The sequence below is a fragment of the Sorex araneus genome, chromosome 7 (assembly GCF_027595985.1).
Source record: "Sorex araneus isolate mSorAra2 chromosome 7, mSorAra2.pri, whole genome shotgun sequence".
NCBI classification, from domain to species: Eukaryota; Metazoa; Chordata; class Mammalia; order Eulipotyphla; family Soricidae; genus Sorex; species Sorex araneus.
Window position 1 is genome coordinate 39,372,782 of NC_073308.1, and position 25,177 is coordinate 39,397,958.

The 25,177-nt window shown below is 50.3% G+C and overlaps 1 protein-coding gene across 1 annotated transcript; it reads left to right on the top strand.

The window, feature by feature from the left end:
• Window positions 1-444: 444 nt before the first annotated feature.
• On the top strand, window positions 445-24,893 carry PM20D1 (peptidase M20 domain containing 1). The gene is made up of 13 exons (XM_004610066.2): window positions 445-647; window positions 4,264-4,350; window positions 6,190-6,422; window positions 6,807-6,893; window positions 8,907-9,040; window positions 9,282-9,401; window positions 10,254-10,329; window positions 10,657-10,718; window positions 11,157-11,235; window positions 13,476-13,547; window positions 20,357-20,525; window positions 22,355-22,454; window positions 23,893-24,893. The coding sequence occupies exons 1-13, from the start codon at window positions 479-481 to the stop codon at window positions 24,014-24,016; spliced, it is 1,512 nt and encodes a 503-aa protein (XP_004610123.2). The 5' UTR covers window positions 445-478; the 3' UTR covers window positions 24,017-24,893.
• The last annotated feature ends 284 nt before the right edge of the window (window positions 24,894-25,177 follow it).

Here is a 25,177-nt window from a genome sequence, read left to right on the forward strand (position 1 = left end):
ATGTATTCTGGTAACCTGAACTCAGCCTGGTTCATGCTAGGCCGGCGTTCCACCATTTGAACTACCTCCCCATCCCATCCCCAGAGAGTCTCAAAGCAATGGAAGTCAAATGCTGGGCTTCACGCAGATTCAAGTTGTCAAGGCTTTGTTTATTTTATTTTCATTTTTTCCCCCTCATGTGGGGAGAGATTTAAGCGACACGTAGAAACGTGACGTGACAGTAGCCTGGATCCCTACCTCACCTCTGTGCTACATGAGCTAACTGCAGCGCAAGACCACAACCCCCCCACCCCGCCTCAAAGGTTTTGCGGGCCGGGCCGGAGTCGCCTCCCGATTGGCTGTAGGTAGCTCCGTTGGGCCATGATTGGCCGGTCTTGGAATGGGGCGTGGCTAAGGTAGATGCGGGAATTAAGAGGAAGACTTGGGCATTTCGGTCAAATTCCATCTGCGGGCTAGCAGCGCGGGCCGGGGAGAAGAAATGGCCCGGCCGTTGATCTGCGTGCTGATCCTGGCAGCTGTGCAGCTGCTGGGCATCGCCACGGTCTCCAGAGCGAAGGGCGTGCGGGGCCGGGAGTACCAGGCGAGACCGCGGATCCCTGCACAGTTCGACGCCGAGGAGCGCACCGCGATGAAAGAGGCGCTGAAAGGTAAGTCTGGGTCCCCTTCGCTCACCTGGGAACCTCCATCCTCGGACCCGTGATTCCCTCGCCCGCCGCAGAGGGTCCACTACTGGCGCTGGAGTTCCAGCACCCAGGGGCGCCGCTAGCCCACACCCTACCCCGCCCCCCGCCCCAGCCTTCAGGGGTCCCACTCTCGATTCCACCGGGCACACACACCCTACCCCGCCCCCCGCCCCATCCTTCAGCTGTCCCACTCTCGATCCCCTCTCTTATTCCTCCCCCCACCGTCCCCGCACATCTCCGAGTCCCAACTCCCTCCCTCGTGCCCTGATGAGGACGCCCCGCTGCCCCCCAGTCCCGGCTTATGGGGACTCAGGTGAACCCTGCCTAGTCTAACTCCAAGGTCGCCCTGTCGCGCACGCTGCCCAGCCCTGCTTGCCTCCCGCATTTGAACAGCCTTGATCTGTACTTTAAACCTTTGGGTGTTTGTTTGTTTGTTTCCCCGTCTGTTGTGTCTGCCTTACTTTAAGACTAAAAGATCTTAATCTTGTCTCAGAGGAGGGACACTGAGGCTTTCCTCTGTGCAGGGATCCCGGAAGCCACTGCACGTGGGCTCTGGTGACAATACCCCAGATCCCGGAGGATCCGCGGGGCTCCAGCCCGCTCCAGCAGAGGGAGCAGTGTCTGTGCGCAGGGAGAGGCCCGGATGGGGCTAGTTCCTAATTTGCTCTCCTAATTAAGATCCCTTCTCTTAAGGCATCAAGCCAAGGCCACCCCCTCTGAGCCACTGAGCATTTCCGAGGGTGACCCAAAACAAGAACCAAATACAAAGAGTTCTAACTTCCTGAACCAGCGTTTTCCAGAAAAAGAGAGAGGTCTCTATTGAGTTCTAGCTTCTGTGGGATAATAAGCAACTTCCGTACTTTTGGGCCTGCCCCCAGTCTTGTTCCTTTCATTAAATAATAGATTTGAAGGTTATGGAGACTGGAGAGATAATAAGGCACTTGACTTTAGGGACAGATAGTGAAGCACACCACCAATGCTCAGAATTGTTCCTGGCAGGGCACAGGGGGCTAAATAAGAAACCAGAGATTGTACCCGTGTGAGCTTGTTCAAGGCAAATGCCCTACTCGCTGTACTATCTCTCCAGCCCCAGCACTTGGCTTGCATACAGCCAACCCTCATTCAATCCTCGGCACCGCATATGGTCCTCTGAGCTCCGCCAGGAATTAAGCCTTGAGCATCACTAGGTATGGCGCAAAAGCCAAATACATTTTTCTTGGGGAAATGGCTCAAAGGGCTGAACTACATGCTTCGCACTTGGACTTTCCAAGCAGAGTGCAAATATCCTGTGAAAGGCAATGGGCGCCACTCCCCAGTGTGCACAGAAGTCAGCAAGTACTGCCCAGAAACCCAGACAGAACCTGCTAGTAACACTCTCTGAGCACAGCCAGTGCCTGGGGCTTGAGCCGGCCTCTCACACAGATGAAAAAGTTGCCTGTCTAAGGCTGCTTTTCCATCTGTCAGCTTCCCCATCTCTGTGGTAGGCTCTCCTCCAGAGGCTCAGGGGCCCTCCCTCGATCCAAAGGGCCAGGTGCCTTTGTTCCCTGGAGAGCTATCTACCTGCGCTCACCATTTCCCCTTCCACCTGATAAGCAGCTGTTCACGAGTGGGAAACTCCCCGGCCAGAGTGATGGTACAGTGGGTAAGGTGCTTGCCTTGGAGCTCTATCCCCAACATCCCAGATGGTCCCCTGACTACTGCCAGGAATAGTTCCTGAGTGCAGAGCCAGAAGTAACCCCAGAACATCACCAAGTGTGACCCAAAACCAACAGAATTGAAAACTCTCAAGAATCAAGAGAATGTATCTAATGAGAATGTAGGAACTGAGACATCCCTATGGGGCCTGGTGAGATTATTTAGGACTGAAGAACTTAACTGGGAAGCTTCTGTATTCCACCTTCCCTGGCTTTGTGTGGCCCAAAGCTGGCCTTGGCTGGAGATCCGTGAGATTTGAAAGAGCCCACCCATGGGAATTAGACCCACCCAACACACACAACAGCACACAGAGCTGCATTCACTCAGAACCCAAGATAGAGGGCCTCGTGGAGTCACCACAGGATGAGCTTTTCTCAGAAATGAGAGGCCTTAAGTGGTAGGAGATAGCTGTTTCCCTTTTTGGGTTGGAATCCAAAATTAACTCTCCCATCTTAGACTTTCTTTTCCTTTGAGTCAGACTGGGGGCCCTGGTCCATACCCAATAGAGCTGAGGGCCACTCCTGGTAGTGCTTCAGAGGACATATGTGGTATCGCAGATTGAACCAGAGTTTGTCACATGCAAGGCAGGTGCCTTAACCCTTGTTACTATCTTTCCAACCACTTAGACTTTATTTTCCTTTAAAACCATATTAGAGGCTGGGGGCTGGAGCGATAGCACAGCAGGTAGGGCATTTATCTTGCACTTGGTCAACCCGGGTTCGATTCCCGGCATCCCATATGGTCCCCTGAGCGCCGCCAGGGACGACTCCTGAGTGCAGAGCCAGGAGTAACCCCATGCATTGCCAGGTGTGACCCAAAAAGAAAAAAGAAAAAAAAACATTAGAGGCTGGAGCGATAGCACAGTGGGTATAGCATTTGCCTTGCATGCAGCCGACCCAAGTTCAAGTCCCAGCATCTCATATGGTCCCCCAAGCACCGCCAGGATTAATTCCTGAGTGCATGAGCCAGGAGCAGCCCCTATGCATAGCCAGGTGTGACCCAAAAAAGAAAAAGAAAAAAAAGAACCATAATAGCCTCATGTGCTGGGGGAAAAGGCAGTTGGGATGGAGAAGGGACCACTAAGTAAATGACGTTTGGTGGGATCGCTCAGAATGGGAGATATGTGCTGAAAGTAGATTACGGACCAAACATGATAGCCTCTTAGTACCTGTATTGTAAACCATAATGCCCAAAAGTAGAGAGAGAGTAAGAAGGAATGTACCTGCCACAGAAGCAAGGGGTGGGATGAGGTGGGGGTGGCTGGAGGGATACTGGGAACATTGGTGGTGGAAAATGTACACTGGTGGAGGGATGGGTGCTCAATCATTGTATGACTGAAATATAACCATGAAAGTTTGTAACTGTATCTCATGGTGATTCAATTAAAATAACAAATTTAATTGAATAAAAATGTTTCATTGCACAGTAAAAATAAATCATATTAGCATTATTTTTTAATTTGGGGGGTCACACCAGTTACACCTGGCTCTGCACTCAGAAATTACTCCTGGCAATGCTCAGAGGACCATATGGAAGACCAGGGATTGAACCTGGCTTGGCCACATGCAAGGCAAACACCCTACCCTATGTACTATCGCTCCAGCCTGAAGAATCACATTATCTTTAATAACAAAAACAAGAAAAAAAAAACCCAAGACCTGGTTTCCAATCTCAATTCTGCTGCTTCTGGACAACCTTTGAGCACTTGAACCAACTTCTCAACTTCTTCCCTTTGGGGTGATGGAAAACGTGTCTAACTTCACCAGATAGTTTTGTCCTTCACAACAAGATAAGAAATGCAAGCAAAGTTTTTGTACACAGAGGGTTGTGGAAAAACCAAGGCAGTTATCTGTAATCATGCACCTCTTACCATGACTCTTGGCAGCTGCTATTCAGATTCCAACCGTGTCCTTCGGCCCTGAGGAGTTCAACACCACAGCCCTGGCTGAGTTCGGAGAATTCATGCGCAGAGGTAAGATATAAACTGTGGGAAAGGCAAGGGAAGTAGCTCTGGAGACCAGGTTTCTTCACAAAGTGGGAAAGAAGTTGGCTTTGTGCCTGACCAAAGGATACACTAACACACCCAACGTCATGGTGAAGTAGCAGGCAGAGAGAATCTGGGCGTCTGAGTGGAGACAGAGTGGAGACAACAGACAGGGATCTTCAAAGCCCTCGCTGAGAGGGAGCTTGGACTTTCCCAATCGTTGCAACATGAATCAATGTATTATAAATATATAAGATCAGACATTTCTTTTTCCTAAGCTAGTTTCCTACTTCAACCTCCTTATACACCTACACAGCACACATAATACACACACTCTCCCTCTATCCAGTCCCTACTCCAGATTCATTGCTAACACATTCAAAAAAAATTATGGCAGCCAGAGGCAATGGTACTTGGATCGGGTGGGAGACGAGCACACAGTGGTGATGGTCAAACCTGGACCTTGTAGATAAATAGCATTTGCTCTACCCCTTGAGCCATATCTCCACCCCACATTTGGGGCAGGGTGACACACCTAGCAGTGCTCGGGGCTTATTCCTGACTCTTCACTCAGGGATTATTCCTAGATGGGTTCAGGGGACCATATAGGATGCCAGGGATGGAACCTGGGTCAGTCGCATGCAAGGCAAGCACCCTCTCCCCACTGTACTTTCACTCCAGTCAGTGATATCAGTCCTCTCCCGTCCCCACACACCATCGGTGCAGGTGTGAAGGATAGGACAAGAGGGAAAAAGACCAAGAACTCCACCTTCCCTCATGTCAAGTTAATTAAAAGTGGCAACATCACCTTTAAAAACCCAATGGAAAACTGCTTTTCCAGAGTTTTCCAGGGTGGGAAAAAGTGGTCTGGGGACAGCAAGCAGTCCTATTACTAACACTTTGGTGAGACAGATGGATATATGGTTCATCTCAGCAGCCTTGCTGGAAGTACATAGAGTAGATGCATAGAGAAATCAAGGTAGGATGACAGTAAACTAGGTCAGCTGGAAGACACTGAAGCATATCAGGTCTTTTGTTTTTGGTTATCCCCAGAAGTCTATGTGGACATTTCCAACCAAGCTCCAAGTTTAGATAAAGTTTCTCTCTTAAGTCTGTCTAACGCCACCTGTGATCTGAAGGATGGAGCCTGGGAACATCCACACCTGCACAAAGTACAGCCTTGTACCAAGCAAAACAGCTTATCTCTACACAACACAGATGGAAGAGTTGTGTTTGTTAAAGGGAAAAAATAGCTTTTTTTTTTTTTGTTTTACATCAAGGTTATTTTTGGGCCTAAGGGATTTGGACACTGGGGCTTGCAATATTCCAAATTAAATCCGTATAGCGCTAATCTACATAACCTGCATAACCCCTAATCTGCATAGCGCTGTCCCACAGGTCACACCAGTTCTGGAGCCAGATGTCGCATCCTCCTGGTGGATCCTAAAGGCACATTACTGAGCAGTAATGACACACTGAAATGTAGGGAGAGAGGAGTTGCCAGAGCTGGCCAGGAACCACACTTTGTCCCAGAGGCTTCCTGAAGGAGACTACAATGTTTTTTATTATTTTTTTTATTTTATAAAGTAGTTCACAGTATTTGATTACATTTGATATTCAAACACCAATTCCACCACCATTACACCTTCCCACCACCATATTTCGGATGTTTCCATCCCGAATCCCAATCCCTGCCCCAAAGCAGAACCGAAGTAATATATTTTGTATTGTTTTTCAGTGTTTTTTAAACGGGCTTTTCCCATCACCTGGTAGGAAACCAGAGGAAACAGAAACCTTCACCCCAACTTTTGTTCCCTTTGCTTCTAGCCTTTCCTACAGTGTTCAACACCAGTTTTATCCAGCATGAAGTCGTGGGAGAGTACAGCCACCTGTTCACTGTCCAAGGCTCGGACCCCAGCTTGCAGCCCTACCTGCTGCTGGCCCACATAGACGTGGTGCCAGCCCCCGAAGAAGGCTGGGATGTGCCCCCCTTCTCTGGACTGGAGTCTGATGGCTTCATCCATGGCCGAGGCACACTGGACAACAAGAATTCCTTGATGGTATGAAACGTGATGTTCCCTCTGCTTTGGGGCCCTAAAGGTCAACCCAGAGTAAAGGTGCCTCTCTGACCTGGGGGAGGCAGACACCTACGGGAGAAGCCAGCCGGGAGCCAGGGGCCTGGGCAAGCCGGTCACTTGCTGTTTCTGGGCTTTGGTTTCTCAACCATGAAATGGACTTGAGATGGTCCCCAGGGAGCCACTCAGCACTTCCTCCAGATAGGAAAGGTTCCATGCAGACTCTACTTCAGAGCACCAGCCCCTTAGACTAGAGCAATCTGCCAGACCCCACCTTCAACACCCTGCCGCATGCCCTGATTTTCTTACACCCTGAACTCCTGCCGAAACGACTAGCCTTTCTCTCTTCTGTGGTGCCTTTGTCCCCAGGCTACCCTGCAGGCCCTGGAGCTCCTGCTGGTCAGAAACTACGTTCCCCGAAGGTCTTTCTTCATTGCTCTGGGCCATGATGAGGAGGTAGGATTTCTCTCCATACTCATGTCTGGGATCTTGTTTGGGATACACTGCACGCTAGTCTAGTTGGTTGTTCAGCTACATGGTCACTGTCTCTGTGTATCCGTGCGCCAAAACTTTGTATAGATACCTGCCCAAAATACAGATTCCTAGGTTCTGTGCGGTATACCTGAAATTTGCTTTTTGGGTTTGGGGCCACACCAGTGATGCTCAGGGCTTATTTCTGGCTTTGCACTCAGGAATTAATTGCTCCTGGCAGTTCTCAGGGGATGATATGGGAGGCTGGGGATCAAATCAGGGTTGGCCACATGCAAGGAAAATGCCCTACCCACTGTACTATTACTCCAGCCCTAGTATATCTGAATTTTAAGTCTTTTTCCTCCTCTAGTTTTTGGAAGATATGTGGCAGAACTTAGGAGCTACTTCCAACTCTGGTCCAGGGACCATGCTTTCTATGCACTCAGACAGTTGAAATTTTAAATACTTTTAGAGATGTTTAGCAAAACTAAGATGATGCAAGTAGGGCTGTCTTCAGTGGGGGGAAACTCCAACAACAATAGTGAGTTTTGTTTTGCAATATGGAATGTAAGCAAGGTAGAGAGAAAATGAAGTGAAATTCATCAGTTATACAGTTGGGGGGGGGCTGTGGCGGGGGGTATACTGGGGATTTTGGTGGTGGAATATGGGCACTGGTGAAGGGATGGTGTTTGAATATTGTATAACTGAGACATAAACCTGTAAACTTTGTAACTTTCCACATGGTGATATAATAAAAATTTTAAAAAATTTAAAAAAAAAACTAAGATGATGCAGAGATTTCATCCTAATCTGTTTATGGCCCACAAATCCTCTCTCCTCTGCTCCATCATCCCTCTCTCTCCTTCCTCCAGTTCCTGGCAACAGCTGAAATCTCTGTATTATCTGGAATGTTATGTTGTATAGCTGGAGTCACCGTATGGGATCTTTTCAGATTGACTTTCTTCACCCAGTCAGAAACAAGAATTTTGTTTTGTTTGGGCCCACACTCAGCTGAGATCAAGGATCACTCCTGACTGGCTCATGGGTCCATATGGGGTCCTGAGGTTTGAATCTGGGTTAGTCATGCAAAGCAAGCTCCCTACCCACTGTACTATCTCTCTGATCCTAAGCAAGGGTTTTTATTTTTTATTATTTTTCTAGATTTATTTTATTGAATCACCATGTGGAAAGTTACAAAGTTCTCAGGCTTATGTCTCAGTTGTACAATGCTCAAACACCCTTTCTTTCACCACTGCCCATATTCCACCACCAAAAAACCCCAGTATACCTCCCACCCCCACCCCCCCATCCCCGCCTGCATAACTGATAAATTTCACTTCATTTTCTCTTTACCTTGATTACATTCCATATTTCAACACAAAACTCACTATTGTTGGAGTTTCAACACACAACTCACTATTGTTGTTGGAGTTTGCCCCCAAAAATACGGCCCTACTGACAAGGAAACATTTGATAATTAGTTTTCCATTGATGAGAATGAAGAGATATGAAGTCGCACGGCTGCTGTAGCGGCCAGGCAGTTTAGGATTTCTGTATTTTAGTAATTAAGTCCAGGGAGATTTATGTTGGAAAGTGCATCGTTTCCCTTCCTGGGGCAGCATGGGGCTGAGGCTTAGTTCACAGTCTAGAGACATGGCTGCAAGCACTAAGCAAGGATTTTTAACCAAGTCTGGTAATACTGAGGCAGCAGGCTGTTGCCCACACGTGCAAATCTCTGTGGGGCAGGAAGAGAACGACACAGGGCCTCAGTGGATGTGTCTCACCACTCTGGGACCCAGTGTCTTCACTTGGGGAATGAGGTCATGACCTGATGACTGACAGCCCAAGACACTGTGTGGCAGGATGTGGAAAGCCCCAAGACCCTGTCCTAAAAGGAGTGGGAAGGAATGTTCTGGAGCCACCAGAATACTGGGTAGGTCTCCCTAGCTGTTCCTGGAGTCCTGGCTGAGGACTGTGACCCCAGGCTTAGTATTGCAGGTGTCAGGGAAATATGGAGCTCAGAAGATCTCGGCGCTGCTGCAGGCCAGGGACGTCCAGCTGGCCTTCATCGTGGATGAGGGCAGCTTTGTCTTGGATGGTTTCATCCCCAGCCTCAAGAAGCCCATTGCCATGTGAGTAAGGCGTCCCACCCATTCGAGGTGACCCCAGCCTGGTTCTGCGAGCCTTGCTGGGACGCCTCTTCGTTGTACCCTTCTGGCTTTCCTTGTCCTGAATTTCCACCTTCCCATCCTCCCTAGTGCGTAGATCCTTTGCATGTATCAGGAAGCTGAGCTCCTGGCCCAGCAGACATGTGAGCCTATGAGATTCATCATGGCAGCAGGAAATCAGGCCCCTTCTGCTCCTCTCCTACAGGATTTCAGTCACCGAGAAGGGTGGACTCGATCTCTTGCTGCAAGTAGACATGACACCGGGCCACTCTTCAGCTCCTCCAAAGGAGACGAGCATTGGCATCCTTGCGGCTGCCGTCGCCCGGTGAGTACCTCCTGGCCCTACCCCCTGGCCAGGACCGGCAGGGAAGATCTGGCACTTCCCACTTTTGAGTTTCCTGCCCTGAAGCTGGAGTGGGGGCGACAGGAAGAAGAAAGGTATCAAGGCGAGTCGTGGCCCAGCGTGGTCAGGTGAGCACCTGAGCATGTGGTCAGGTGTGAGGGTGAGCCAGCAGGCAGAGCTGGGGCAGGGAGCCACTGCAGTCCAAAGTCCAGAGCAGAAGTTAAAAAATCAGTACCTGGCAATGGCCAGTTCTCTGCCTGGCAAGGTAAATAAAGGCTGCAGAATCCATGACTTACTGAGTTTCTTTTTTTTTTTTCTTTTTGGATCACACCTGGCGATGCTCAGGGGTCACTCCTGGCTCTGCACCCAGGAATTACCCTTGGCGGTGCTCAGGGGACCACATGGGATGCTGGGAATCAAACCCAGGTCGGCCGCGTGCAAGGCAAACGCCCTACCCGCTGTGCTATCGCTCCAGCCCCAACTCGCTGAGTTTCTAAGCAGAGAGAAAAGCAAACAGTTACATGTCCACCTTGGGCAAGGCTTCATGCAGTGGACAGGCACACCATGAAAAGTTCAGGCTGGCTCTGCCTCGTGAGCCAGTCTCCTCGGCTAACCGAGCTCACGAGGCAGAGCCAGCCTGAACTTTTCATGGTGTGAGAGAGGCGTGCCTGACTGGACTTGGCAGACAGGGAAGCTCGTGGGCAGAGGGGAGGGAGCCCTGTTGCTGTTGCTGCTGCTGCTGCTGCTGAGATCTTCAAAGGATGAGGCTGGTGGAGGGGCCGGGGGCCTCCTTCCTTCCAGTCTGAGGGAGTCTCAACTCCATTTCTCATCCAGACTGGAGCAGACGCCGATGCCGAACATGTTTGAAGACGGGACCCTGGCGACGACACTGCAGCTACTGGCAAAAGAGGTGTGTGGAGGAATCATGTCTCGTCTGGCTGGGGAGCTGTGGGAGAGGAAGAAAGGGGGGCCGAGAAGTCGCCTTGCCTGTGGTGAAAGGGCCCAGCTGCAGCCTAGATCTCAGGCCCCTCGCCCAATCCCAGCAGTGGCTAGACCACGACGGAGGGTCCGCCATCCCCCCGGCGTGTTGGAGCTTCTCTGAGACCTATGCACACAGGCTCCGTGTGGAGCTGCTTCCTGCTCACCTTGAGGCTGAATCTAAGGTTGGAGGGACCCAGGCCCCCAGGGGTCTTCGGCTCCGACTTGATTCCCACTCACCTGACTGTTTCCCTTGCAGTTTCCCTTCCCTGCCAGTATAGTCTTGAGCAACCTGTGGCTATTTCGACCCCTCGTAAGCAGGTAAAGATTTCTCTTTCCTTCCTTCATATCCCCTACCCGATTCCTACTTACTCCGGCGGTGCCCCTCTCCTTGTAGAATGGGGCCTAACTGTTCAGTTTGCAGGTAGAGGAATTCGTACATGGGGATCCCTTTTAACCCAGGATTCATACTCACAAGGCCTGAACATTGTGAGTTCACTGAGCCACGTCACCAGCCTCCCTTAGTCTTTTCACATTTTTGTTTTGTTGGTCTGTTTTTAAGGGCCATTGCTGGTGGTGGTACTCCTGACTCTGCAGGGGTTAGGCCTACGAGTCTGGTGGATCATGCAGTACCAAGATTTGAACCGTGGTACTTCCCACTTGCAAAGCATTCACTCAGTCCTTTGAGCTATTTATCCATCCTTCTTCTCCTCATTGGACAGTCCTTCCTAATGTGCTACCTTACTCCTTTTGCTTTAGGTTAATGGAGAAGAATGACATAACCAATGCATTTATTAGGACCACCACGGCACTCACGATGTTCAACGCAGGGGTCAAGGTAACGCGACAAGCTTCTTCCTTCTGCCTCTCCCTCAGTAACCACCACCCTTGATCCACTGGCTTCACCTCCTGATTCTTCTTTCCTTCTCTGGTTAAAATCACAGAAAGTCCTTGTGCTGAACTGTCTGCATCATCAGCTCAGGAACCCTCAGGACAAGGGGTCTAGATCTCCTGATTGCTGCTCACACTTAGTACAGGTGTATTTTAGGGGGTTGTCCATGGCCTCTTTTGGGTTTGTTGAGCCAATATCACCTCAAAAACAACCATTATACCAGTCTGAAGAGTGTTCTTCGACAGTTCTTATGAACTATGCTCCTTGAGCCTGTTACATAAAGCATTTCAGTCACATACACATACACTTTCTAGCCTCTATTTTTATTAAAGTCTCTAAGGGTCTTTGTCTTATTTGTTCTTACATTTTGAAAGATTTACCCCCACCCCAAGTGCTGAAGCGATAGCACAGTGGGTCGGGTGTTTGCCTTGCATGCAGCCAACTTGGGTTTGATTCCTCCGCCCCTCTCGGAGAGCCTGGCAAGCTACCCCTGGTGTATTCGATATGCCAAAAACAATAACAAGTTACTAGTGCCCACTCGAGCAAATCAATGAGCAACGGGATGACAGTGATACAGTGATACCCCCCAAATTTATTGGATGGTTAATGTATTTTATGCTAGTTTTACCCTGAAACTTATTTTCCATTTATAAAATCTTTTAACATTTGTTTTAATACAATTATAATATATACGTTGTCATTTTCCCCAATTTATACTTGTCTAAGTTTGAGACAAGTATAAATTCTGAGGTTTATTGTTATGTAACTAAGTTTCAATAAATCAATAGCTTGATACATTTTTATTCCAAGAACTACTTTCCATCCAATGATTCCATTTCCAGTTAGCTTGGCCACTAAGAGGCATCTCTGTCTCAAAGCCATGGCCAGATTAGTCAGCCTTTCTGATGGCTCAGAAGGGGCACGGGCCAAATGAAAGGCAGGAGAACTGTCCTTAGTAGGAAGCTTGCCATAGTGATGGGGAGGACAGGGGCAGGGGGAGTTAGGACAGGGGAAGAGACCACCACAACAATGATAGGGAGAAGTGGTCACTCTGGACAAGAACTGGGTGCTGAGACGAGTGAGATGTGAGATGCATGATACCCTCTCAGCAGTGGTACTGCAAGCCAGAGGGCCTGAAAGGAAAAAGTGCCTGACATAGAACAGGCTGAAGAGCAGGAGGGAAACTGGGGGACACCGGTGGAAGGAAGGGGACACTGCTAAAGGGATTAGTGCTCAAACATTGTGTGACTGAAACTCAATTCACGGAGATTCAATAAATTTTTTTAAAGGGAGGGGACAGGAAAGACTGTTGCTTTACTGCCAGGCTCAGGTGCAGTAGACAGATTTCCACTCACCTAGGACAGTGTGGCTTGAAGCGCCTGGTGATCCTGAGGCCGTGATCCTGGTGATCGTGAAGAGCCGTGAATGGTTCCTCAGAATTCATTCCTGACATAACCCACTGAGTGTTCACGTGTCAGCTGGACCCGCGCTGTCCCTGCAGCTGCCCACAGTGGTCACCAGAACAATAGGACTGTGTTCTTGCTGCTGAATAGTGTTTGCTCTGTCCAGAATGTTGTCCCATTTGTTGGTCCGTGTGATCCTCGTAATAGTTTCCGAACTGTCATCTCCCCAATGACCTTCGGAGAGAACAGAAGTGCCGAGAGATTATGCTTCTCCGAGACCTCGAAGCTGCTGCCTATCAGCCTGTTTCCCCTGACCCCAGCCAGGAGCTTTTGCCCACACTTGTCCAAGGCAAGAGGTGTGGCTGGAACCTGCAAGGGGGAAAGTGCCGCCCCCTAGTTCTCTTCTCCACTACTGCTGAGCTCTTAACGGTCAGGCAAAAGACAGTCAGATTTTGCAGCTGGACAGGGAAAATCACTACTGCCGTGGTCCCACCACCTTGGGGCTCACACAGTCCGTCGAGGGGCCCTGTCGAGGCTCTGGGTGCACTGTCCCGAGGCCTCACTGACGCTGATATGGGTGTTCTGGGAAAGAGCCAATGGCCAAGCAGTGCTGCTGTGAGCCGCTCTCTGTAATCCCCTCCACAGCCAGGAGGCTACAGCAGAGACACCTCCAGCTCCTGTCATCACCACTTCATCTACTTCCTCTCTCCCTCGTGGCGGTATTTGGCATTTTATCAGTTTGGAAAACTTGACTCAGGCTTGGGTTTATGGTTCTCTCTCCAGGTGAATGTCATCCCTCCAGTTGCCCAGGCCACAATCAACTTCCGCATTCACCAAGCACAGACCGTCCAGGAGGTACGTACCCCAAGCTCTTACAGTAGTTCAGCATTGGAGTTCAGGCACCGGGGGCCTTTCTTTACTTACCATCCCAGCACTGCCCCAATCTTTCATGTGTTCAGTGTTTTTCAAAGGCTTTTTAGGCACTTGGCTACATTAGGTGATCTCTGATTTGGGAGAATTTGAATACTAGGTTGAGAGACGACTAATGAATGATAGGAAACATACATTGTGGGCTTGCTATGCATTGGGCACTGCTCTAATCCCCATAACCACCCTGTGGATAGAAACTGTGCTATCCTCATTTAATCGGGGGAACTAAGGCATAGAGGAACTGAGAGTAATGTGTCCAAGATTGCACAGCTAGAGTCTAATTCCAGAGTCTAATTTTATCCTCCATACTATGTTGTGTTTCTAACTGATACCGACGGGGTCCCCAAGTGACCTTGGCAAAGTGGGGAGGAGAGAGAGGCGACAGCTTTGTGAAGAGAATCAGCTATTTTCTCTCTCTGCCTCTGCCACCCTGGGGAATGACTGGGAGCTAAGAGTCTGCTGTGGGCCTTGATCCTTGCAGGAAGGGGAACTCTGTCCTAGACCTTTGTCTTTCTCACAGAAAAGGATTTCAGGAAGAGACAGCAGCAAAGTTAAAAATGGGTTTTATTTGGAAGTTTTGAGGAAAGGCAGTGGGGAGAGAGGCACTCAAGAGAGAACATGGGCTTCTCTGGAGTGGAGGAGGGCCCCCGTACACAGCCCAGTGTTAGATCTGAAAGTACAGATCGCAAGAGGGGAGATGCAGGTAACACATGTTCTCGGCACTAACACACAGGCACTGGCAGCATATGGACCCCGTCAGCATATGCACATGCTTCCTTTGCTTAGGTTGACTTTTATAGCTTCTCTCCCAAACTGCCCCACCTGGGCCTTTCTGCCTAGGTAAGACTCTGTAGCTTGGATGGTTGCCAAAGGGGTAGAGTTGGGAGTGGTGATGGTCTTTGAAATTCCTTTCCTGAATCTTTCTTGCTGAAACTTCTCGAAGGATGGTTCAGCCTTCTCTGGGTCTGTGCTGACACCGGAAAAGATTCACAAGGTGGGGTTTTTGCAGCCTTGGAGCTAGTTAGGGGGTTTTGGGGGATTTCTGGGGTGTTTTGGAGGAGAGGGTTGGGACTTTTGGGGTCACACCCAGCGATGCTCAAGGGAATTCCTGGCTGTGCACAGAAATCCATCCTGGCATGGCTTGGGAGACCATGTGGGATATGTTAGGGTTGGAAACCAGGTTGGTCCCATGCAGACAAGCACCCTGCCCACTATACTATCACTCCAGCCCCCCTAGTTGGTATTATTTCCCAAGAACTCACTGCCGTAAGCAGGGGTGGGATGGGGAGTAGGGGGGAATCCCTATCTACCTACCTGCCTGCTTCATAACAATTAGGGAGAAACAGATTTCCCTTCAACCAGTTCAAAGAAGAAACTGACATTATATACATGGGTTAAGAAAGTCTTTTTAACCTCCAGGAAATGCAACAGGAATGCAAGGGACAAACAGGACTTTCTATAAGTAAGGCATTCAGAGTCAGGCTCAAGAGTAGGGTAAGTTGGGACTGGAGCGATAGCACAGCAGGGAGGGTGTTTGCCTTGTATGCAGCAGACCTAGGTTCGATTCCCAGCATCCCATATGGTCCCCCGAGCACCGCCAGGAGTAATTCCTGAGTGCAGAGCCAGGAGCAACCCCTGAGCATCATTGGGTGTGACCAAAAAAAGAAGAAAAAAAAAGAGTAGGGTAAGTTGAGAAGTGATAAGAGTTGCAGTTTGTCAAGAGTGTCAAAGCCTTGTGTGCCAGGTGAGAAGGGGCAGAAAACTGTGAGTTCCATGAGAGCTGGACACTTCCAGACATGCATTTGTGTCTCCTCTGCTGGTGAGTGCTAGAGCAGAACCCACAGGAAACAGGAACGGGCTGAATTTTAGACAACACGCATAAAGCACAGAGTGCGAGCCAAGGTCATCAGGGCACCACCCCGAAGTGTGAGAGATGGATTCCATGGGTCATGTGTGTAGCAAAGAGAAAGGCAGAATTCCGCCAAGAGTTTAACCTGAGCGGTTGGCCAGGTGCTGATGCTTGTGAGTTCGAGGAAGAGCAAGTTCATAAAGACGTATAATGGTTTAGGAGTTTGGAAAGCTGATGGTATATTAATAGAGAGGTATAAAAACTTTAAGGAGGGGCTAACTGGGGTATTAGTAATATGTAGAGTTGAAGTCCTTAGTCATAAAGTTTCATGGGAAGGCTGAGAAAGTTAAGGAGAAAAGGCAGAGGACGAAGGTCTCTGCCATGGTCTGCCATGAACTTGAAGCTACAAACTCTCCCAATGAATGTGTCATTGCAAAGGTGGTATGTGCGTTCTGTGGATGTCCATGAGGTGGGGGTGGGGGCTGCTGGACAGGAAACAAGGAACTGGGCCTGCATAAGGATCGGGTCGTGCTGACCTGAAGAAGAGGCCTTTGAATTCGGAGCCAGAATCGAAGTAGAAGCCCCAGGATGGTTGACATCTTTCCAAAGGCCAGCTTAGTTCCACCTCAGGTTGAGTTCAGACAGATTTGAACAGTAAATCTGAGCTGTTAAAAAATGACCAGAAGAAGCAACCCATCAATTAAGAAGCTGAACAATTCAGTTCCCGAGTTAACCAGGGTGAGGTTGGCCCTGATACTCCAGTGGTCCTTTCCCCTTAAGCGCTTTCCCAGGGAGGCCTTTGTCTACCCCACAGGGACAGAGGCCACCTCATTGCCTGCCAGAGTCCCCAGCATTCCTGGGGAGTTGGGGCCCGCGTGAGCCCTGGGCCCTGCTGCTTTTCATCCAGTGCCAACCTCTGTTGTCCTCTCCCTGGGGGCTCTTAGGGCCAGGAAATCACTGGATTCCCCTCGCTGAGCTTCTTTCCACTGGGTTTTTTCCAGCCTTGTTCCTACTCCAGGCCCTTTCCACGGGCTCTTTCCCACCAGCAGGGCTTTCACCGCCCCGGGTTCAGGCCCTCCTCCCCACTCCCTGTGCTGGCAGACTATCTGGACCGTCCTGTCCACCACCCAGTGGAAAGCTTCCCCATCCTGTGCCCTTGTCCTGGTCACTCCTCTCCCTGTGGCCCACTGCTGCACATTACAGACACACCTGCTGGTCTGAGGACCACAGGTGCAGGGACTGGGGCTGGCCAGGCAGGAATTTAAGCAGTTCCGGAGTCTCTTCCTCCCTCGTGCCCTGGTCTCTCCCCCTTGGTGGGTGTAGCCAGGCCCCCAGCACCTACTTACGATGGTCTTCATAAAACCATCATGAATTGGTAGAAAGCAGGGTTGGTTCTGAAAGGGCCTCAAGGTGTAGAACTAATGGGGGAGATACTTCACGGAATCCCACTTAGCGTTTCAGAATGAAGAGGACAGTCCAGATTCCCATGTCTAGGACACATATTCAGTGGGAAAGAGGCAGCAATAAATAAGCAAATAATCAAGCAAACAGGGTGACAAGGGTGGATGATTGGGGAAATGATGCAAGGATGCATCCAGCTCAGCACTACATGCCCCCGAGGCCTCATTGTATGCAGCCCTAGAGGTCTCCTCCCCCGTCCCAGCACTGCTGGATATGACCCTGATGGCCACAGGCAGTGCAGGACCTGAGCAACATTGCGTCCTTGGGCCCTAGCATTGAAGCATCTAGTTGGCCAAGAAATACTTGGAGTAGCGCTTGGGACACTTGAGCAAAACTTGGAAGGGCCCTAGCCAAAATCAAATTCTGACGCACAAATTTAAATTTTTTTCCATTTAAAACTTATTTCATTAAAGAACCGTGATTTACAAAGTTGTTGATAGTTGAGTCTTAGGCATATAATATTTCAGCATCAGTCTCTCCATCAGTGTTCCCATATGCCATTCTCCCCACCCCTACCTGCCACCTTGCCAGGAACATTACAAAGGAAGGTCAGTGGTTGCACCTTAGATCTCATGTTTTCAGTGTTGTTGAGTCTGTGTTTCAGATATGTAGCGATCCCACTCACCCACACACCAGTACAAATAAAACCAGGAACCCTTGAACAAATGTTTTAATGTTTTGGTTTGGGGGTTCACTCCTGCTTAACTCCTGTGAGGTGCTCAGGAGGTGCTCAGCAGCTACTCCTGGCCTGGAGTGCTGGGGTCACTCCTGGCAGTGCTTGGTGGCCATGCAGTGCCAGGGTTAAACCCAGACTTCCTGCCTACAAAGCCTGCACTCCAGCTCTTTGACTGGTCTCTCTAGCCAAGGCAACCCTTTTGTTGTTTGTTTGTTTGTTTGTTTGTTTGTTTTTCCGGTCACACCTTGTGGTGCTGGGGGTAGAAGTGGGGCTGCTATTCTGGGCTGTATTCAGGGTGATGCTGGTCATCCCACAAACCCGGTGCTCAGCCAGGGGAGCGTGGAGCACCCAAGAGTCACCTAGGATGACCTGTCACAAAATGGCTGGGTTGGGGGCAACGTAGTGAGCAGCCCTAAAGAGAGCCCCAGTCTTCCCTGCAGAGACCTTCCCTGAGGCCTGAGGAGGAGCAGGGCCCGGGAAGAGTTGGGTACCGGCTGTGGTTCCAGCTGAGGCTGAGAGATGCTCGAAGGAGCAGCCCTCCAGAAGATGCATGTGAACTCACTCAAGTGTTTGACTTGAGTAATTGAGAACTAGTTGAGAAATTCTATTTTTGTGGAGGAGTAGAGTGAGGAACACCCAAGGGATACTCTGGGACTGCTCCCCATGGTGCTCAGGAGACCATGAGCTTCTGAGGATCAAATCCAGGCCTCCTCTACAGAAAGCAAGCACTCGCCCATTGAGTTACGTCTCTGACCCCTTGCTGGTTTTTAATGTCTCTGTTTTTGCCTTCAAGAACCGTACCCTTCGCCAGTCAGAAAAATCTGTCTGCACGTGAAATAGAACAACATAATGATGTGGAAATGTGCTGTGCTGACTGTAAGGGGAATAAGAACTCAGTGTGTGCTTTAACGGGCCTTTGAGGTCTTTCATGCCATTGTCCTTCCTACTCCCATCCACGTGCCTCTGCTTACTGTCCAGGATAGCGCCTCATGGTAGTGTCCACTAGATGAGCACGTTATCAGTTAGGTGAGCAAGCCTTAAGTGTCACTTCTCAATATGTTAGGGGCCTCTTTCCCTGCTCTGCCTCCATCAGTTTCATATCCCCAAATACAAGTTCAGAATGCATTACTAGGGAATCCATCCTAAATGAACACTACCCTTCTGGTTCCAAATAGAAATAACCATCCTTTGAGGTCAGACACTCATCCTAGCAACTAACTACATCCCTTAGCATTTCTTTTCTTTTCTTTTTTTTTTTTAATTTTTATTTGGAGTGGGTCACTTTGCAACCACACTTGTGATGCTTGGGAGATACTTCAAAGGACCATGTGGTGTGCTGGAGGCTGAAGCCAGACCTCGCTCCTCTATACAAAGCTTGCCCCCCAACCCTGTGAGCCATCTCCCCAGCCCAAACTATTCATTTTCACTATTTTGTTGTGGGCAGAGCCAGGGATGGAACCCAGGTTTTCCATATGCCAGGCTTGCACTCTGCTACTCAATGCTCTGTCCTAGGCTTGCACAAGTCATAGTCTTACAACTTTTGATTCACATCTTTCCAATTCCGTGAAACTCGCATTTGTTATGTGCCCTACCAGTGGGAAATCAAGCTCTTCATGTATCTGACTGAGGGGTTCCATCAGTAAGTCCCTTCACTTTCTGGGGCAGGATTTCTTTACTTTGGGGCAGGAAAAGCAGGGACAGTCCCAACACACCTTATAGAGACCAGCTTCAAAAACATACCCAAGGGTAGAGGATATATTAAGACTTCATGTTGGTTTTGCTAGAATATTTGGGACTGAAGCACTGAAGAGAGAAGAAGCTCCGATAAAGTGTGAACTGAGGCCAGTTCCTCCCTCCTCTCCATCTGCTTGGAATTAGTTTGGCTCAGAAGTACCTTCATAGCCAGAAGCAAGAACCCTTATTTCATTTCCAGACTCCATGGAGGATATGTCCTTCTTGAGATAAGGTCGCCGCCTTTAGGTGACTGGGTGTCAGCTACTGAACAACATGCCCCGCCCCACTTTTTTTTTTTTTTTTAAGCGAGGCAGTTCTAAAGCATTGACTGAGACCAGCGCAGGGATTCTTTACCTGGGTGGCCGAGCAACACTCCAAGGCAGCCTCCCACTTAGCGCCACATGACCTGACCCTCAGGGTCTGGTCTGCATCCTGCTTGGGACCAGGATTTTTGCTGGGTTCAGCTCTAGTTATTTCAGACTGAATTTCTAGGAGCTTCCTCAGGTTCCTTCCTGAGGAAAGGAGGCAAGAGAAAAGGTGAATACCGGCCCCACAGCGCCCGACTGCCGCTGTTGAGCTCATCTTCCTGGCTCCAGTGAGGGCAGTCACAAACAGGAAGCAGGGATGCCCAGGGAGAAGAAGAAACGTGGCCTTTCAACACCACCCAAATCCCCAGTTGGTGTGAGGGCAGGTCACCACGCCCCCTGCCCCCAAGATGGTTGCAATACCCCCTCTGCTGTCTCTTCACAGCTCTCCCAAGCTCAGGCCACCCAGTTCTCATGTCCTGATCTGACCGGTCTCCTGTTGACCCCATATGTACCAGGCCATAGACGCTTTCCAGGCAGGCCAGCCCTTCTCTCCCTTCCCTCTGGGCTGAAACGGTGAAACTGCTACAGCTGCCTCTTCACACCAGGTCTCTGCCTCACTGAGAGAAATTGGAACTGCTGGAATTCAGATAATACTTAGCCAACAGGTAACTAAGAAACCCAATTCCCTTTTGCTTCTTCCGTCAAGGTCCTAGAGTTTGTTAAGAACGTCGTGGCCGATGAGCGGGTCCAGATGCATGTGTTGAGTGCCTTTGAACCCCTGCCTGTCAGCCCCTCTGATGATCAGGCCTTGGGTTACCACCTGCTCCGCCAGACCATAAAGTCCGTCTTCCCGGAAGTCAGCATTGTTGTCCCAGGTAATGATTTCATCAGCTGAGGCTGGAGACCGGGGAGCGGGAGCCAACCTGTTTCCTAGCAGCATCTGCTGCCCTTCCCCCACCCCAGCTGTTCATTCTGGAAACAGCTGGCAGCCTCCCCTCCTGATGGGAGTGGAACTGTATTTTCCCCTTGGAGTGGAAGTGAAAAAGCAAACAGGAAAGGAACAGAAACAATCAATTCGGTCAGAAGCCTGGGTCCTTGCTTAACCTAGACCAGCCACGAGGGCATAGAACTAAGTCCTCCGGACTCACCCCTCCAGGAGATACAGAACTCCCCCAAATTCTTTCAAGTCTGGGCTGGAGCAATAGCACAGCGGGGAGGGCATTTGCCTTGCACACAGCCGACCGGGGTTAGATTCCCAGCATCCCATAGGGTCCCCTGAGCACCGCCAGGAGTAATTCCTGAGTGCAGAGTCAGGAGTAACCCCTGTGCATCGCCAGGTGTGACCCAAAAAGCAAAAAAGAAAAAATTCTTTCAAGTCTGGTAGTGGCCCATTCTAGGATTACAGCTCAGCCTCAAAGTTCTGACTCCCCAGCCCAGAAACACCTCCAGCTGTTACAGTTCACATCAGTTTCTTCATCTCTCCCAGCTCAGACCCTATCCAGCTCCCCCAGCCTCCAACCTGTCAAATGTATACTGTGGCTCTCCACTTCATGAGTGGAAGAGGATCACTTGGGGAAGTTGTTAAAGTGCAATAACTGGACCCACTACCAAGATTTGATTTAATCAAATCTGCAAGGAATTCTGGAATGCAGCCTTGTTTTAGTCAACTACTCATCAGGAAATTCAGCCTCAAACTGAGGCCAGCAAACACCCTCACATCCCCCACTTTGAGTTAGGCTTTTGGGTCTGATGCAGCAACACAGGATCAACCATTGTTCTACTCACAAGGTCACTTCCAGTTAGAGATTTCCTCAGATATCCCTGGCCCACTGGATAGTGGACCTCACCTCCCTGAATACCGCCAGTGGTCTTACCCGAGGCTACTAGCTACCTCCTCAGACTCCTGCCACGAAGCAGGGCCAGGTGCCACCATCCGGAGACTCTGGCTCCCACAGACTCTTTCTCAGTTCTCACGGGCCCCCAACCCAACTGTCCCTTCAGAACACCATAGATAATCTCTTTTCTGCATTAGTCCTTTCAGTAGGGGGCCTGGGGGGTAGAATTCCCCCAAGTAAGGAATCCTGAAGGGACCAGTTAGCCCTCTGAAGTCAAGAGTGGAAAACCAACCAACCACAAAAAGCCATGTCACAATATCCCCCCACACTCAAACTGGCTACTGGGCTGTCTTTTCCTGAAGAACCTCCTTCCGGGAGCAGTGCCCAGCCCAGAGCATCCAGGGAGGCACTAGAGGGGTGCCAAGACTTCGCCAACCTGAGGTTGGACTCTTAAGAGTCAAGAGTTTTTTTCCTTCACAGGATGAGAAAAGCAGGAAATTTTGTTCTGCTTTGAGAGGATACATTTTATAACAGTAAAGTTCCCTGAAAGAAAATATTCCTGACCTAGGATGAGAGAGCATAGGCGCTAGGGAAGTGAGATGCGGATTTCTGGATATTTAAATTTCAGAAACAGTCTGGCTCTAGGCAGGGAATCTAGATACTATCCCTCCCCAGACACTCTGCTTTGGGCTGTCTCACAAATGCCATGTTTCTGGCTGGGTGATGTCTTAGGAAGGTTATGAGAATGGGGGACCACTGGCAGGCCCAGACAGGGTCAGTCCTGGGCCTGCACTGGACTGCCCACATCCCAGCCCCTCTCTGGGCTTGGTTCGCATGAAGCCCCGGTCCTCTTGCTCTTGCCTTTCCAGGTACTTGTATTGCCAACACAGACAGCCGCCACTATCAGAACCTAACCACCAACATCTACAGGTTCAACCCTGTCTACCTACAGCCTCAGGGCTTCAGTAGGTGAGTGAGCACAACGGGTTTGAATAGCAGAGGGGGAAGAGGAGATGGATCTGGCCTGTCCCTTTTTTTTGGGGGGGGAGGCTTTTTGGGTCACACTCGGCGATGCACAGGGGTTACTCCTGCTTTTGCACTCAGGAATTACTCCTGGCGGTGCTCAGGTGAACATATGGGATGCTGGGAATCGAACCTGGGTCAGTCGCTTGCAAGGCAAACGCCCTACCTGCTGTACTATCGCTCCAGCCCCTGACCTGTCCTTTAAGACCAGGTCATCTACTATCCCAGAACGAGGCAGGTCAGGTTGCACAGACTGAAAGGGAGACCACGCAGAATCCAGAATCCAAGTCTCCTCCAAGGCTGGTCACTGGTTTCCAGAGATGGACCTAATGTTTGACTTGGGACCCTTGAGTGCAATCCTAGTTCTTCCCTCCTTTGGGAAAGTGCTTCACCTCTGGGCTTTATTTCCTCCCCCAAAATGGAGCCTCCAGAATTCTCAGTACCACTTAGAGGCCAAAGGTGGATTCTTTAGGTGGGTTCATGAGGTCAAAGGTGGGTTTATGCTTCGAATTCTCAGAAGAAAATACACTAAAGAAAACTGAAAGATGATCACGAGTTTAAGTTGCTATGTGAGACATTTGTGGCTTCTCCAGTCCAATTTTAGTTCTGGGGATGACGGGAGTTATTTGCATTTACCGCTGCTCCTTATCGTGTCCAGACCTGGTTTCTGGTTTCTAACAAAATCAAAACTAATCTGGGACTGGAGACAGCTCAATGGGCTGAAAGACATTTTGTATGTAGGAGGCCTGGGTTTGATCCCCAGCACTGGCATGGTTCCCTAAGCAGTGAACCAGGAAGTACCCCTGAGCATCGCCGAGTGTGACCAAAAAACAAAAAAAAACAAGCTTTGAAAATGAGCTTCAGAACAGAGTTCATAGCTTTTAGGTGCAGGTGGGGAATGAGGAGAGTAAGTTGCTACTCTGATTTTCCTTTGTCTTTGAGGTTCGGTGGGTGGTTGTATAATTGTTTTGTTCGTTATGCTGTGTGATGTAGAGGGGAGGCAGGCTGGTGGCGTGAGAGCTGGTGGTAAAGTTCATAGGGGAGCTAGAAAACCCCTCAGGGCCCAGAGCCAATTCTCTCCTGCCTCTGCAGGCGTTTGATGGAGGTGCTGACTTAGAGATGGGTCTAGCTGGGGGCTCTGGCCGAAGAAGAGAGGAGAAATTGGAAAAGGGATACCAGAGTAGGAGGATTCTGAACTCTCTAGGAGTTTTTATTCCCCAGCCCCATTATGCCATAGGAATGGTCCCGGAGAGACCCCAAGTGTCACGGGAACTTCCGTCATACCCCTGGAGTGTGGCAGGCCAGTGCTGCGAGGGATGTGGGTGTGGGTGCTGTGCATCCACCTGTACTACAGCAACTGGCTCCCCCCAAATCTCTCCCTCAGCATCCATGGAGTCAATGAGAAAATCTCCATCGAAGCCTATGAGACCCAGGTGAAATTCATGTTTGAGCTGATCCAGAATTCGGACATTCAACCAGCGTGCATTCCCCACCTGCACGAGCTGTGAGGCGAAAGGGAAGATCAGCTGAACTAGCGGGGCCTGGTCCTGAGCCTGGGCAAAGCCCCGGGGGGAGAGCCAGGGCTGAGGAGACCTGCCTGAAGCCACACTTCACCCGTTGCCCACTGCCTTGCTCCCTCTGCCATGAGGCCCGGAGGGAAGGAGGCGGCCGCACCCTGCCTTTCTGGCATTACTGCCTTTTCATCTCTGCTCAGGAAGGCATCCAGCGTGGCTGTCTGAGCAGCCCTGACCTAAAGGCAGTTTCGAAACACCTCAGCCCCTGCTTCATTTCAGGCATCCTCGCAGGGTTGCCTTCTCCTCAGCTTGGCCAGTTTACACCCGGCGTAGGGCGTCTTCTAACTCTGGTACCACCGTGATTGTCACAGCTGTTCAAATAAAGTCATCTCTGCACACCCCCTGGTCTCCGACGGGCAGAGCTGGGGGTGGGGGGGGAAGCTTTGGAGCACCCCAGCTTTGCTGGAGAGTCAAGCCTCTGCCCATGGGCTTTGCTCCCTGCCTGCCCTGTGCCCGAGCCCTGCTGTGGCTGTCCCGTGGCAATATTTCTCAGGCACTCATCTGTGGCAGTATTTCTCAGGCACATGCTGGCCAAGCTCCCGAGGACAGAGTATTGGTGCCCGGGCTTCTAGGTGGAACCCAGGATCAGCAGGGCGCTGCCGGTTCAGACTTAATCAAAGGCCAATGGAGCAGATGGGGGCATGCGTTGGGGGTTCTGTCCTAGGGGGGCATGAGGAGGTACCAGCTGCCACCCTTGAGTGGATGGCAGAGCTCTCCGGAGTGCAGCCCTGGGCAGACAGGGGTGAGCCGACAGCTGCCAAGTATGGGCCACACACACAGCATGTCCTGGCTCTAAGCTGGGAGACGCGCTGTCAGGGGCAAGAGAGTTCTGGGGGGCTGGAGCAATAGCACAGCAGGTAGGGCATTTGCCTTGCACGCGGCCGACCCGGGTTCGATTCCCAGCATCCCGTATGGTTCCCCAAGCACTGCCAGGGATAATTCCTGAGTGCAAAGCCAGAAGTAACCCCTGAGCATCGTTGGGTGTGACCCAAAACTAAGAGAGAAAAGGAGGGTGTTCTGAAAGACTCTCCCTTTTAATCCTCACTAGACTCATACTTCCTTTCCTGGGATTTGACAAAAATTAAAATCTTTCCC